Source organism: Mustela nigripes, chromosome 8 (genome assembly GCF_022355385.1).
Source record: "Mustela nigripes isolate SB6536 chromosome 8, MUSNIG.SB6536, whole genome shotgun sequence".
Taxonomy (NCBI): Eukaryota; Metazoa; Chordata; class Mammalia; order Carnivora; family Mustelidae; genus Mustela; species Mustela nigripes.
Window position 1 is genome coordinate 84004077 of NC_081564.1, and position 16365 is coordinate 84020441.

Consider the following 16365-nt stretch of genomic DNA (forward strand, 5'->3'; position numbering starts at 1 on the left):
ATTCCGAGAGCACACAGCGGTTATACTTGCCATGTGACCGGCACTTAATGTGTGCGCGTGTTTGTCTCTGCCCTGAAGGCTGTAAGCTGACTAACCAGGAGCTCAGTACTCACAGCTTCATGCCCCAGGCCCACAATACAGGTTAAGTGTTCAGTAAGTGTGTGTTGCACGGATACACGGCTAAGTCTGGGGAATTGCACAGCTTAGAACACGGCAATTTTTTTCAAGATTTGAGAAAATGAAGCTCAGAATTTCAGGTATGTTTAAATAACAGTGATATCTGAGAGGTTCTTTCTAAATTATTACAGCAGGTCAAAGGCCTAAAAAAATTTTTTTTTCAATTAAGAAAATGTTGGCAGTCAGAGCTTTTTTTTTTTTTAAAGAAACACACAATTTCTATCTTATTCTACCAAGTTATTTGTTTCCAAGTCTTGCATTAAATAATGCATTTCTCCTATGCTATTCATAGGAGACTAGAATGAGACTAGAGCAGCCTTAAATTGAACAGCCTATCAGACCTGCAAACCATATGAATGTATGTCATCAAGTTTCATTCTGTGCATTTGTAACATGTGAGCTTCTTTAAAACCCATCATACATTATACAGCTTGAAGGTAAACTAAAGAATTGTTTGTACAGAATCAATGAAATAAAAAGCTCCAAGTAACTACATTTGCAATTTACAGTTCAAAAGAAAGAAAAAAAAAAAAAAAAACTCCCACTCTCAGTGCAATCTGGTTAAAAATAGGCAGAGGTAGGTGCCTGGGTGGGTCAGTGGGTTAAGCATCTGCCTTTGGTTCAGGTCATGATCTCAGGGTCCTGGGATCAAAACCCACATCAGGCTCCATGCTCAATGGAGACCCTGTTTTGCCCTCTCCCTCTGCCCCTCCACCTGCTTGTGCTCTCATGCTCTCTCACGCAAATAAATACAATCTTAAAAAAAAATAAATAAAATAAATAAAGCTGTTTGCGATCACATGTTTGCATCCTCCTAACTTAAAGCCAGATGAGGGATCAAGTTCCGAATCTGGCTCCCTGCTCGGTGGGGAGTCCGCTTCTCCCTCTCCCCCTGCCCCTGTTTGTATTCTCTATCTCTCATGCCCCCTCTCTCTCTCTCTCAAATAAGTAAAATCCTTAAAAAAAAAATATGGCAGAGAACATGAACAGATATTTTCCTAAAGAAGACACACCGATGGCCAACACTTGGGTGGCGCAGTGGGTTAAGCCGCTGCCTTCAGCTCAGGTCATGATCTCAGGGTCCTGGGATCGAGCCCCACGTCAGGCTCTCTGCTCAGCGGGGAGCCTGCTTCCTCCTCTCTCTCTCTGCCTGCTTCTCTGCCTACTTGTGATCTCTGTCTGTCAAATAAATAAATAAAATCTTTAAAAAAAAAAAAAAAAAAAGAAAAGGTGCTCAACATCACTGATCACCAGGAAAATACAAACGCAGACACAAGGAGCTCACCTCACACCTCTGAGAGTGGCTATTAGCAAAAAGACAAGAGATAGCAAGTGCTGGTGAGGATGGAGAGAAAAGAGAACCCTGGTGCACTCCTTGGTACAGCCACGGTGGAAAATAGTACAGAGGTTCTCCAAAAATTAAGAATAGAACAGCTGTAGAGAAAAGAAGGGGCACATGCACCCCAGTGTTCATAGCAGCAATGTCCACAATAGGCAAACTGTGGAAGGAGTCAAGATGCCCTTCGACAGATGAATGGATAAAGAAGATGTGGTCCATATATACAGTGGAATATTACTCAGCCACCAGAAGTGATGAACACCCAGCGTTTGCTTCGACATGGATGGAACTGGAGGGGATTGTATTAAGTGAAATAAACCAAGCAGAGAATGACAATTACCATATGGTTTCACTCCTGTGTGGAATATACGAAATAGTACAGAGGACTATAGGGAAAGGGAGGGAATTCCAAAAGGGGAGAAATCAGAGAAGGAGATGAACCATGAGAGACTATGGACCCTGGGAAACAAACTGAGGGTTTCGGAGGGGAGGAACGTGGGGGGCAGGGGTAACAGGGTGATGGGGATTGAGGAGGCACATGCTGTGATGAGCACTGGGTGTTACACTTAACTAATGAATCACTGGACACTACACCAAAAACTAATCATGTACTACACAGTGGCTAACTGAATATAATAAAAAAAATGTGTTTTTAGTTGCTTGTAATGTGAAGAAATGCAACTGATTTTTGAATCCAGCCACCTTGCTCAATGTTGCAAATAGTGAAACTTTAATTTCTCCTTTCTACTCTCTAAGATTTGGTATATTTTTCGTATCTTATTGCACTACATACAATCTCTAATAAAATTTGAATGGAAGCAGTAACAGCAAGCCTCCTTGTGGCATTCCTTAGTTGTAAGGGAATATATATGCTTACTGTTTTTCCATTTGGAATGATAGTGCTGTATGATTTTTATACATAATCCTTACAGGTTAAGGAATTCCCCTCTACTTCTAATTTGCCAAGAGATTTTATCATCAATTATAGTAGAATGCTTTAAGTATTTTTTCTACATCTACTAAGAATGTAGATTTTTGATTTGCTAATAATGCCATTTAGAATTTTTGCCTATATTCATGAGAGAAATGGGTCTATACTTTTCCATTTTCATACTGTCTTGGGTTGATTTTGGTACCCTGGTTACACTTGTCTCATAGATTGAACTGGTATTCTTCCTTTTTTTGATATAATTACAGGAGTTTGAATAAAATTGGGATTGTCCTTGGAATGTTCATCAGAATTTGCCTATAAAACCAACAGTCCTGTGTTTTTTTCTTTGTGAGTAGATTATAATCACTACTTTAGCTTCTTCAACAGCTACCAGACTACTAAAGTTTATTACTTTTGAGGTCAATTATAATAAGCTATATGATTCCAAGAATTTGTCTGTTTTTTATGCTTTCAAATTTGCTAGTCTTGAACTGTTGATAATATTCTAGTAGTGTATCTCTTTAATTGCTACTTCATTTCTACTTAGTCCCCTTTACATTCATTATAGCATTTGTATCCTTTTGCTTTTTCAGTTTGATCATGTTTGGCAGAAATTTGTCTATTTAAAATAATTTTTTTTTTTTGCTTTATTGATGTTCTATACCTTTGATTCTATTTCATTGACTTCTGCCCTTTTTAAAAATTTCTCTTCAACTTGATTTAGATTTATTCTGTCATTTTTCTAACTTATAAAAGATAGGCCCTTGACTCATTAATCTGGAAGCCCTCCTCTTTGGGACAGATTTAAAGCTAAAAATTTTTCTCTAGGATTAAAAAAAGTGAGAGAACTTTCATTTTTCGTGCATCCCACAGGTCTTTATATGTAGAGCTTTCACTATCATTCAGTAAATTTCCATTGTGGCTCCCACTTTAACCAGTGGGTTTTTTAGAAGTGTGTCTTTTAAGTTCCAAGTAGACAAACATACTTACATTTGTTATTAAATTTTAACTTAACTGCACAGTGGTAAGAGTTCTAGGTCTATATGGACCTATCTTTGAAATTTACTGAGGCTTTCCTTGTTGCCTAATACTTGATCAACTGTAAATGCTTCATGTGGAATGAGGTAAAAAAATGTGTTTTCTCTAATTCTTGATTGGAGAATACTGTATATATCCATCAGATCAAGATTATCAATTGTTATTCAGATTTTCTTTATCTTTTTTGAGTTACTGAATACTTAACCTATCAAACATCAAGAGCATGGCTTAAAAGGCTCCTATAATGTCACTTTTATCAGCTTATTCTTGTAATTCTGCCACTTTGGGATTCATACATTTTAGAAGATATTTTACAAGATATATGTTTAAAATTGCCACATCTTGTTAAGTTTAATCTTGTATCATGATGGTGATCTTTTTCAGCCTGTAATTTTTTCCTTAAAGTCCATTTTATTCTACATTAATCTGTTTTATTTTGATATTTATTTTTATCTTTTCATTTAAATGTTTTAAATTACATGTATTAGATTTTTAAAATTCAATCTTTCAAGTTTATCCTTCACTTCAAGTTTAGCCCATTCACTTTTAATTGATATATTTGGACGCGTTTTTGTCGTCTTAACTTCTTTCAACTTGTCCCCTTTGTTTCCTTGTTATCTTTTCTTACCTAAAAGCAGGTATCTGCATGCCCCACTCCAATACCAACATAGCGTTCTTTTATATTTTTTGTTCTTCCTCTCACTACTGCCTATCGTATTATCTAAACTTAACATGTCTTATTGAAGTATAATATACATATAGTAACATGTACAATTTTTAAGACTTTTTACATTTGCATACACCTGTTACCACAACCTAGATCAAGATACACAAGCCAGTCAACACACTCTAAAAGATGAACATTATGAACTTCTGTCCCCAAAGGTGAGTTGTTGCCTGGTATTGAACTGCCTACAGGTAGAAGCATCCAGTATGTTTTCTCTTTGTGTCAGGCTTCTTTTCCCAATTTAATGCTTTTGACATTTACTCATGATGTGCTTATCAGCCTTTTGCTATTTTTTTATTGTGTAGGAACATTTCATTGTCTAAATAAACCACAGTTTTTTGGAAAGATTTATTCATTTATTTTAGAGAGAGAGCGAGAAAGAGAGAACACACAGGGGGAGGAGCAGAGGAGGAGAGAGAGAGAGAGTCTCCAGCTGACTCCATGAGGATCACAGAGTCCGACGTGGGCTCAATCTCACTACCCTGAGATTATGACCTAAGCCGAAACCAAGAGTCAGACCCTTAACCTGCTGCACCAGCCAGGTGCCCTAAACCACAATTTTTTAAAACCTATTCTCTTATTGTTGGGCATTTTGGGCTGTTTCCATTTGGGGATTATTATGTTACCATTTCTCTTGGGTAATTTTTTTGTCTTTGATGTTCCTAAATTTTGCAGTAAGGAGTAGTTGAGTGCAGGGTAACAAAGGACCATCGTCACTCATTCCCCATTGCCAAAGCAAGCCCTTGTCAGGAGAGGTAGAGTTGGGAAGAGACACTTTTAAGACTGTAGCGCCACGGCGTGGGGGTCTGATGTGGCAGAGATCAGAAGGGCTGTTTGGGGGTCAGCACACTCCACCTGTGTTCTCAGCCCCTCATGAGTACAGGGATTCCATGTGGCTGCCTGGACTTTGCAAGTGGGCTCCCCAGGGCCAGAGATCTGAAGAAGCAAGGGAAGGAACTGTTTTTCCCAAGCAACAGCCGGGAAAAACGAAAGCAAATCCCCAAGTTCTTCTGCTTCCCTCACAAGCCTTGCTGAGCTGTCTCCTGCCACTGGCCAGAAGTACCCCCAACCACAGCAGCTCCAGCAGCTCCCCGGGACGCTGGGGCTCTCGCCCTGCTCTCTCTTCCTTCCTAGGAGGGAATCTGGGAGGAGGATCAGCGTTCTGAAAGTTCAGCACGTTGCTTAGTTCCCGTCCCCATATTCTTACCAATTTCAAGTCTTTAAATCATACAGAGCAAATGCTATACACGTCGCATCTACCCACTTGATTCAGACTCTGCACACTTAAACCTTCCCCATTTGGGTCAAAACTCAAAACCTCTGCACAGGAGCCGTGTGTCCTTACCTGCAGATGGTGCTGTGCATTATGGGCTGCAGATAAGAATATGCCTAAGAGAATAAGCATTTTCCCTGATTCCCATTAAGTCAAACTATTAAAAGTTTTCTTTCAGCCTTTCCCATGCCCCCCCCCCGGCTCTCTTTCTGTGCAAAGCGGTATCGTGCTTATCTCGGTCTAAGTCAGTCCTCAGTGACTGCTGCTGCCAAAGGCAGGGACTAAGAGAAGACCCGGAAGGAAGCGGACAGGTTACCTGTTGATTGGCGCTTCTCACACAGCATGGGTGATGCACACTGGCTTCTTCTGGTTCTTCCACCGCTGGTGCTGCAGCTTATAGAATTCTCAGAATCCATGGTTCTGTCTTCAAAAAGCTGAAACCTATACTCTACCGCCCAGAAAGAGTATCCCAAGTAAGATTCCTAGGAAGACACAGATCTTGAAAGTTTAAGACTAGCATCTTTGTTTCATGTTAGTGCTAGTTATGTTTTCAAAAGTATCTAAAATATTGGTTTTTTTTTTTCTTTCTCTACTGAACTAAAAAAAGTATTCTAAGAGTTTGTAGTATTCATGAACAGGGTTTTTTCTTTCATTCTTTATTTTTAGAACTTAAAAATCTATTCTCATAAAGGAAATACATAACGGTTGTGCATATTTTGACAGTCAACAGAATTTTTAGCCTAATTTACACTGTGAAATTCTGAAGCTTTTACTAATAAAGTAGTTTCCATATTCATTCATTCAAATAAATATAAATTGTGCATTTCCATCATGCAAGGCATCGTGAGAGGCAGGAAATTAAAGCTCAATCTTGAAGCTGTATCTAAGCAGATGGTGGTAACGACTGTATGTAAATCAGCATAATACAAGGAGAAAAAACTAAGTGATATCAAAGCTTTAAAAAAAAACAAAAAACCTAACCAAACGGTGTGGAAACTCAAAGACTAAAGAATTTCCTCCCAGCCTGGGAATCTGACGCAGCTTCACAGGAGATGTGACATTTGATCTTGACCTTTCAAAAAAGCAGAAATGGAAATGTAGGGTGGGTGGAGGCTCTGACAGAGGAAAATTCAAGAATTAAGTCATGGAGGTAGGAGAGAAAGGGCAGGGGTAAGCAAGCTAGAGAAGGGGAGGGGGTAAAGGGTGAGTTGGGAATAACGTCGACAAAGTACCCATACCCTCTAACCTCTGGCAATCTTTCTTTACACATAGGGAGCCAGTAAAGAAACAAGAGGAAGTTCTAAGTTTCAAGAAATCTTACAAGCTTACAGTGTAATAGAACCTCTCTTAATTGGCACCCACAGAACAGATTTGCTGAGATTTAACAATTCTCTCCATCTGCCTGGTAAACACAGCGGCTGACAGCGGGGCCCGGGTGCACAGGGGCTGGCTGACCGCCCCCCACGCCCCCCAGCACAGTCCTCAGGCTTCCACTAGGCAACTTGCAGGCTGACTGAGACCTGGCTGCACTTGTTCCTCAACGGTTCGAACCACTTAGCCTCATTATTGAAATTACAGAATTTGGTTAAAGAGTAATGACAGAAGTAAGGTAAGAAATATTTATTTCTGTAAGAACTAACTTGAATATTTTGCAGAGAATTGGTAGCAAGTAGTCTCTTACCAAAGGCTATTGAATCTGGTGCAGTGAGGTAACTGAAAAAAGAGAAGCCAATACCAGTAATTAGCAAAAATAGTAAAAATCCAGAATTCCTGATAAAATGGTAAAAAGAAAAAAACAAGAAGAGGCTGGGGTTTAGATTGCTTAATAAGTGTCTCAGCTCTTGCTCCTTTCTAGAAGCGAGCACCGGATGGCTGAGGTTTCCAGGTCACGGGGACAAACTCCACACGGCACATCTGGCTTCCCGCTAGAACGTCATCTTACTTTGTTCTGACATTAACATTTCTGGTTCTAAATGCAACTAGAATTAATCACAGAGTCTAAATGCAGATTAAAGAAGTTCAAACAGCATCTAATCTCTTTCTAATTTTTTATTTAGGAGGCAAATACGTTTACCCCTAATTATATCACATTCTTCTCTAAAGTTAACCAGAACACTGGCCTGTGGGACAGAGACTGGTGGTGGCCTACCCAAGCTCCTCATCCCTTCCTGACCAGCAGAGGCCAGAGTCACTGGTGATGGTGGCGAGCACACCTGCAGGACTGCACTCCATCAGCACCCTCACAGCCAGGACGGACCACGAAGGTGACTGTGTTCTGTCCAAGACGACGTGGCGGCAGGTTGCTGGAGTGGGCTTTATAGGAAGGCTCCTTAAAGGGACAACAGACAGACAACAGACAGCTGTGGACATCTTCTTCCACCCTTTTCCTCTCTAATGTTAATTCCTGAGGTAACTTGCTGAAGGAAGTGTGCTATCAAAGACAGGAGAACAGGACAACTTGAGTCCCTGAGGATACTGTCAACATAGGAATGGCTCCCGGGGACTTTCTACATGTGGAAGAAAACCCAACATAATAGAATAAAGAAAAAGAAAATCCTCTTTGCTAAAGCCATTATTATTATTTTTTAATTTTAAAGAGAGAGTGTGCGCACCTGTGCATGGGGGCACTTGGGCAGAGAGAGAGAGAGAGAGAGACAAGCAGACTCTGTGCTGAGCTCAGAGCCAACATGGGGGCTCAATTTTGTGACCCTGAGATCACAACCTCAGGTGAAATCAAGAATCTGACACTTAAGTGACTGCGCCACCCGGGTGCCCCCTGAAGCCATTATTACTTTATATTTTCTACTCTGTGCAATCATGGCTTTCCCTAACAGATAAAAAGTATAATCAGGTATCATATCCATAAACTGATTCTTTGCAATCCAATCTTTATGAGTTTCATCAGAAAATGATTATAAGTAGTTCTCCATTTTATAATCTGTCTTTTTATAATCTCTTTGCATGGCAAGGCAAGGGAAGAATGTTCTAACAGAGTATCTGAGGAAATCATGTTTTCAGAATTTGTCCAGAACTGCAAGCAATCTGCTTGCTACCAGAATGCGGAGAACTGCTGCCCAGATGAACCAAATGGGACACAGACGCTCCAAACGCACAGCCACGGGTAGAGGTAAAACCACAGGGAAAGACATTATAGGAGGAGAAATGCATGAAAGATTTTGTTCCTTGGAGTCTACATTAAAACACAAATTTTTCTCTTGGCTTTCATGCCAAATTAGTTAAAAAGAAACTTATTGCATGTTACCTTATGGATCTTTTGTGAAACATTATTTTAAAAGAAAAAAAAATTTTTTTTCTGAATCAGATTTCTCAAATGCAGAAGAGGCAAAAGAAACTCAAAGATGAACATTGTTGGGAAAATTTAAAACAGGATCACACTGAGCTCATCATGTCTTGCTGCCAAATCTCAGAATCCTGGGGTTTTGGCAGAGTCTTTCGTACATCCTGAGCCTTGAGGCCCAGCATACTCTCGCTCAGTCCCAGCTGACTTACTATTTGAATTTTATAAGGAATTTCCCATGAAGAAAACTTTAAACTTAGGAAGAATAAACTCTTAAGTTGCCCATTCACAGAAACAATAGCATTTAATCATCCAATCCCCTTGACTGTCTGGATCACAAGTCAACAACTGGCAGACAGAAGAAAATGGCTATCCCCTAAATGATGGATTCTGTAAGCTACTGTTTTCTTTTGGATGCTGTTTATATTTCTTGTATTTTTCAAGTCAAATTGGGGAAGAGCAATATTTCACCACCTCACAGTCAATCCAGAAAACCTGACAAGCAGAATAAAACGTACCACGTCCACCCAGGTATCCTTACCTCCACACAGTGCTTTTTAAGACTTAGGCTTTCCATGATGACTTGGTGAGTGTCCATGAGCTCAGTGACCTAAGACTGGGAACACATCCCCACTAGAAACCAACAATCCTTTTGGAATGTGGAAACTTCAGTTTTGACAACATAACTCACTTCCCAGCCTATTCCCCTCCCCAAAGAAACAGGAGGGTTGCAAAGAGACAAAAGATTTAATGTTTTCATGAGGGAGAGATCAATTTTTGAGAAATATATAAGAATAAGTAATCACTGATAACATCCAAGGGATAATCAACTATGTTCTAGGTACTATGCTGGGCACTGCAACTTCTCCCCAGCTTTACGAGGCAGGCAACCTTTTCCCCAGTACAGCAGAAGAAATGACCTCAAGGCTGCCCCAGGGTTGTGCGGGGATGAAGCCAGGGTTGACACCAGGCCCATATGGCTCCAGAGCCCAATACCCTTAACCACCCCATCAAGCTCTCTCCTTCCCTAAGAGAACCCTTTGCATACCTGGCCATGGCAACAGCAGGGATGCTAATCCATTATTCCTATCCATCAGTCTGCCCCATTTGTGGAACATCATGAATCAAAAAGCAGATCTCAGGAAATGGGGGTAGACAGGGTACAGCCACAAAGACTAATGATGTAAGACTACTACAGATGATGAGTATATTTAATACTACAAAGGAAAATTGATGGCCTGCAGTTAAACAGGCAAATTCTATTTTCCACTTCATCCTTCACAGAAAACCAAAGAAAAATACATCCAGTGATTCAGTTTTGAAAATGGTTTTAGGAAGAGAATGAAAAGTCTCCAGCTAAGTCTCCTAAGTATTCTACTTGTTTCCTCCATTTTTGAAACCAAAGGCTGCCTCCTCCTGCAAACTGCTCAACTGGTCTTAAATTCAGAAGCTTCTGTATCAGTGCCTGCACACCCCGGTTACAAAGGTACAGGCTTTGTGTGCATGCATAGAACACAGGCAAAACTAACCCAAGCAACCAGAAGGGCCAGGGGAAACTGGGAGACCATGAGGCATGAACTCGTCGCTACACCAGTTTTCTGAATCTCTGCTCACACTGGGGATGTGTGATAGAAAAAGCACTTGACTAGCATGCAAGACACCCAGGTTCAAGTCAGATTTCATCAGTAAGTAGTTGAGTAATGTTGAATCATTTTCATGTTTAAGCAGTTTTCTGTAAAGTCAGGGGGATTAATTATTGGTTCTCCAACTGTGGTGAGAGTAAAAGTCACCTGGGGAGCTCTCTAACAAGTCTTCTGGACATGGGCCTACGACTCCGTCTCAGTGGATCCAGGAATGTGCATTGCAACAAACATACTAGGGGATTCTGATGCTGGTGGGTCAAGTTAGCGCCACAGTAGCTGTTCAAATAGTAGGTCGGTAACCTTGGGAATTTTCTGCTTACTAAGTTTCCCCCCTGGCTGGCTGAAAACAATTTGAAGAGATACAGATGGAAAGGACTGCCATCCAGGACCAGGAACACTACCTGCCTCTTAGGCTTGAGTCTCTGGACACCAACAGGTGACAGTGCGACTTTTCCTGAAGCCATTAGCTCTGCTCCTCTGAGCATCAGCAGGTGACATCCCTGAGTGGTTCGAGCTACTGTGCTACAAATCCCCCCACACAGGGTACTGTGTTCAGGACCCTGAACTGCTAGGGAAAAGAGGCAATTACAACTCTTCCTGATTTCAAAGATACGAGGCAAAGGATACTCTGATAGACCAATTAATCAATCAATGAACCACAAAGGAAAGGGTCACTTCCCTGGAGAGATCTGATTTTTGTAGAAAAACGGGTAGTTATCTATAAGATCCAAATACAAAGACAGAAATTCCAATCAGAAAAGAAAAGGCGGCAACAAGCATAGACAGACAGGCTAAATACTGAACATTCTGAGAATAGTGCCCGTGACATAGGAAGAGCTCTTTACATGAAAGTTACAAAGAAATCCATGCTATTATTCATCTGTGAGAACTTATAAGGTAATACCAAGAAAATGGCACAGAATATAAGAAACCAGGAGAAAAGGTAGAAATAATTCCTGATTCCTGCTCTCAGAATTGGTGAATTTTTCAGAGTATCGGCATGTCCATTTCTTTGAATTAGCTTCGGCTGTCTAGGAAATTCTGAACTTCCTAGATCTACTGTTAAGATCTCTAATCAATAATTTTCAGACACCACAAATTTATCTGCTTCTATTTCAATATTTAACATCTATTCTGCTGTCATGCTTCTATCTTAAATAAAATCACTGGCCTTGTTTTCGTGATGATAGCAATTTGCTAAAGTGTTTTAAAGATGTTATTTTTTTGTTAACCATAATTCAGTTAGAAAATGCTCCCCTAAATAATGAGTGTATACAGCTGTACATGTGTAAATAATGTGTATAGCGATGTGTTTTTCTTTTCTTAGACACAATTTTCTTTCTCTCAAAAGGGTTGAGAAAACTGCTGTAATTGATCAGTACTTAAATGACATTGGTGTAATTTCTCAGTTCAAAACTAACGTTCACTAAGATGAATATTTGACAGAACTCATTCCTGCTAGATTTTTTTAAGTCTTATTCTTTGTGATGTTTTGGGCTGAGCTAGAATTTGAACCTAGGCCTACCTGATCGTAAATTCATTTCTTCCTTATTACACAGCATTTCAGAAGTCTAAAGGTGAAAATAATAAAACATAGCAGGTTCACAAATCATATGGAAATCAGTTAGTATCATTAAAAACTGCATAAAGAAGCTACTGACAAAACTATAGACATTTATATACAAATATCTCTTTACCAGTGTGTATGCTCTGGGCAATACAAAGGTTTGAGAAACAAGGATTTGTACTGACAAGAGCCAAATTCCATGTAAAAATTTAAGGAAATAAAGGAAATCAGAACATCCTGTCTTCTTCCAGTTACTAAAATTTATATTCATGAGCCCGATAAAAGTCTGCAAGCAGGAATTACTAGTCAATTTTGTTTCTAAAAATATTTTATTAAATAACTGTTAAATAAGATTTTACAAAGCAAATTGCATAGAAAAAGGTAAAAATGTTTATGTTTCCAAAACTTTCCATGTCCTTTGTCCGTCATCTTCTTATCAGCTGCTCTTACTCAGAGAGCTGGTACGAAGCGACAGAGCTGAGATGTCCCCGTCTGTTTCTCGTCGGGCGGGAAGGGCACAGCACCCTGCAGGGATTTAGCATGTCTCCAGGTAACAGTGGCTACACAGAGCTTGCTTCTAAGTTGGCTCACCTGTCTGGTGGCCATCAGTCTCAGGCAGAAGACTCTCACATCACTCAGGAAGAGTTAAGAAGCTGAACGAGGTTTTCAAGACATTTCAAGTAATAGGCATTCAGAGGGGTTTCTTCTGAGTTTGAGAAAGCTGAGACAGAAAAATAAAGAGGATGGAAAAATAAGTTTATTAAATTTAGTACTGCACTTAAGAACAGACAATTTCTATTTATTTTTTATTTTTAGCTTTTTATAGCCAAAAAGTATAAACAAACACCAATATACCTCCATAATGGCTGGCATTACCTATAGCCCCGCAAGAATGCCTTGCTTTATGTACTTATCACCCCTCAAATGCACAAATTCTAACATTACTACCTCTAGAAACTCACGGTCACAGTGAGAAACAAACTGAAAAATCCACAAACCACTTATAAAAAATCAGGCTATAAAAGCACAAATTAATAACAGACTTAATACAGTACAAGAAAGACACAGTACAGTGCTTTGGCATAAAAAGTGTTCAAAGAATAATGCTCACTGAAAACTGGTGTCACTTAAAATGAATCAGGAACCGTACAAAGAAAAACCCTGCCTCCTATCATAATCACATCACCGGGCTGAGAGGATAGAGGGGCAACTCGATCTATTCTCGGAAGACTGTAAGTCAACTACCTGATGTTAGATCCAAGTTTTCTGTTCAAGGTCAATTCTAATTGGGCCCAGTTCTTATCACCTCAGAACACATTACAGCACAGAGGTAGCCACTGGCAAAGGAAGTTTAGTGCATGAAAAAGAAAACGAATTGCAGAAAGATCAAAGACATATTTTAAGAAATTTTATCTCAAACCTTCATCTAGCAAAACAATTTATTATTTAAAAAGGTGACATAAATGAAAAGTAGGGACCAGATATCAGCACATTTTATAGTGCTTCAATAAAAAAGCTCCTCAAACATCAGTGTAGAAAACTGTCATCTTGCTGTGAAGTATCCAATGATTCATTAATCAGGGAATCCGCTTAATAGCTTCCAAGTTTAACCGTAATCTCTTTCGTAACAGAACTTACTTTTCTTTGCTAAGGAATATGCTTCATCCACTCTTCTCTTTATTGATGGATTTTTCAAAGTTGTTTTTGCCTGCAGGTAACACAGAGCAATGCATTAATTAGATTTATTCCCATAAGCTGCGGATCCGGGTACCAGCGTGCTAATGCTGCCAGCACAGCCCTCAGCAGAGTACTACGAAATGACGGCGGAGCTCGGGAAGAACGACTGAGCACGTCTCACTGTGCTGTCACCCCCCTCACTGTGCTGTCACCCACGTCCTTCCCTCCCTCCCTCACTCCTTTCTCTGGAGCTCCATGTGCTTCTCTCCCGGCCCTTCTCCCCTAACCTCAAGTCTTAAAGGAAGACTCAGTCTTGGTTTCAATATTCCATATGCCCTCAAAGCCCAGATTTCAGATGAACCGTATCAAACAGTACCAGCTGTAACTGCAGAGTAACTGCAGAGCGTCAACTCCTGTGCTATGCTAATCCCTGGGGACACGCAGTAAAAGCAAAGACACTGCCTCTGGCCTCCCGGACACTGTCGCCAGCCAGCAGGGGGAGCAAGCAGCACAGACACGGGACAGACAGCCAGGAGCAGCATTTGGGGACGGTGTCGATCCCAGCATGGTCTGTCACTTGGCCACTACTTGATTGCTAGACATACGAGGAGGGCATTTCTCTCAGGAATGAGATGTCTGCAGTCAAAGAGAAGCCCAAAGGCCAGGGAGAGCAAGGACAGGTCCCCACCTGCGCATCGCTCCCCTGGGGCTGGTCCTGGGCTGCAGCCTCACAAGAACCAAGTTTTCTCAAAACTCAGTAACAGCACAGGCTAGAACAAGAGGAATCACTCAGCTGGGTAAAACTCCATTATCTGGTTTTATTTCAGGATACATTTTTCCTTAATACATCTTTTAGCAGAAACAATCTATACTAATATTAAATCAGTATGCCAAATCGATTTATATTGACAGGGAAAATTCACCCCAAAGAGACACCTTTTTGAAATGAGACCTCCTGTTAATTAAATGAAAAAGATTTCAACTGATGGCTCACTAATTGTATAAATGCACAAGACAACAAGGTCTTTGAGTTCACTTTTTCTCCCTTGCTGATGCCCTGCCAGTATCCCTGGATGTACCCTCAGAGCCTCGGTGTTTGCCCCCGGCTAGAACAAGGACTTTAAAAACTGACCTTTTGATAATTGTGAATCAGAGCCCAAAGCGCAGCTGCTCCAATCCTCTGAGCATTTTGATTCTCGCTTTCCAGACAGGCAGCTAGCACACTAATGACTTTTTCTAATAATAAACACATTAGAAAAAAAAAAGTTCAGTCCCAGACATTACAATGTATTCTGATCTTGGACTAGTCAGATCCTCTCTTTCCCCATCAGAACACACACAAAGCTGGTATCACTAGACTCTGAGGGAAGGACACTGACTCTGTGGGGAAGGACAACCTCCAAACAAATTATTTTCATGACAGGCAGAGAACAGTCAGGGAAGCCGTGGCAGCCTAAGTTTTTGGCCCTAATTCAACAACAGCACATTCATTTAAACAGCAATAGTGGAGAAGTAAGTAACTATACAAAGAGTCGTATAAATGAGCTGTTCAATTACAGCTCACATTTTGATGTGCAGGAGAACAGATTTGCCCTGATGATAAATTATAAAGACTATTATAAGAACATCAACAGCATGGGTTACCATATAAAACAATAATCAAGAAATGCAAAATTAGTTAAGCTTTTTAAAAAAGGACTAAGCATTTCAGAGAAATGTTTTCGTGTATGTATATGTCAGAGGAAAAAGTAATTTAAAGGCACATCAACACACGAGATATGTCCCCTTTTTGCAAAGCTAGCCAGAGTATGAAATCAAGACTTACAAACTACCTGTAGCAGCCTAATCGTTTACGTGAAGATACAAAGTTCAGTTCCAAGGAAACTGTCAGGGTGTTTCAGACCAATATATGAACCTATCTTATTACTTATTTTTATATATATCATTAAATTGTATAAAATTATTTTTCCTTTCAAATGTATGCTTAAAAACATGTAGCATTTTCAAGGGTTGCTATGGGAGCTCTCAGCATGTAGAACCACTCCTCACTCTACTACATGCGTCTCATTACACCGTAACCTGGTTGAGGGCAAAACGTGCGTCTGCTCACTGATGAATACTTCAACCCTAGTGCCAGTTTATTTTAGGGCCTTTATAAATGCTATCTGGATGAAAGATTCCATAACTAAAGCAACAAAAATGCTGCTTTGGTAATTCTGTTTAGTTTTTTAAAAATTTTAAATGTTCTACAGAGAAAAAAAAAGCTGCTCCATAAAGTAACTTCTGTATAGCTGAGGGATAGTGTGGAAGGTACATACAGGTGCTGAACTTTCCAGCCAACTACCCCTACTCCTTACCACACCTCCGCCTTCCCTAGTTTCCCTTGCTTTTCCCGTACTCTAACTTTCCCTAACTAGCCTATATAAATAGTTATCTGATGAAATTTGTTACGTGAGGTTGTAGGTGGCAGCTGGCACTCTTAGGGCACATCATGCAATGAAAGGGTGGTTCCCAGGTGATTCTCTGAGTATCACCAAGTGATATTTTCACATAGTGTACTAAACACTCAGAACATATAAGCTATAATCTAAGTAAGTTGATACTATCTCTTAGGCATTTTTAATAAAGTACATATATAGATCAATTAATATGGTCTCCCCAATGATGATGTAACTAGGTCAATTTAAAAAATATA

The 16365-nt window shown here is 40.1% G+C and overlaps 1 protein-coding gene across 1 annotated transcript in view; it reads right to left on the reverse strand.

Moving 5' to 3' along the window:
* Nucleotides 1-12309: 12309 nt before the first annotated feature.
* The window catches only part of RTTN (rotatin), a 156482-nt gene continuing 152426 nt past the window's right edge, over nucleotides 12310-16365 (reverse strand). The window contains exons 47-49 of the mRNA XM_059409812.1: nucleotides 14803-14906; nucleotides 13632-13701; nucleotides 12310-12714 (exon numbers count right to left, since the gene is read on the reverse strand). Coding sequence (XP_059265795.1) covers nucleotides 12629-12714; nucleotides 13632-13701; nucleotides 14803-14906 — 260 coding nt within the window. The 3' untranslated portion in view covers nucleotides 12310-12628. The remainder of the gene's footprint in view (nucleotides 12715-13631; nucleotides 13702-14802; nucleotides 14907-16365) is intronic.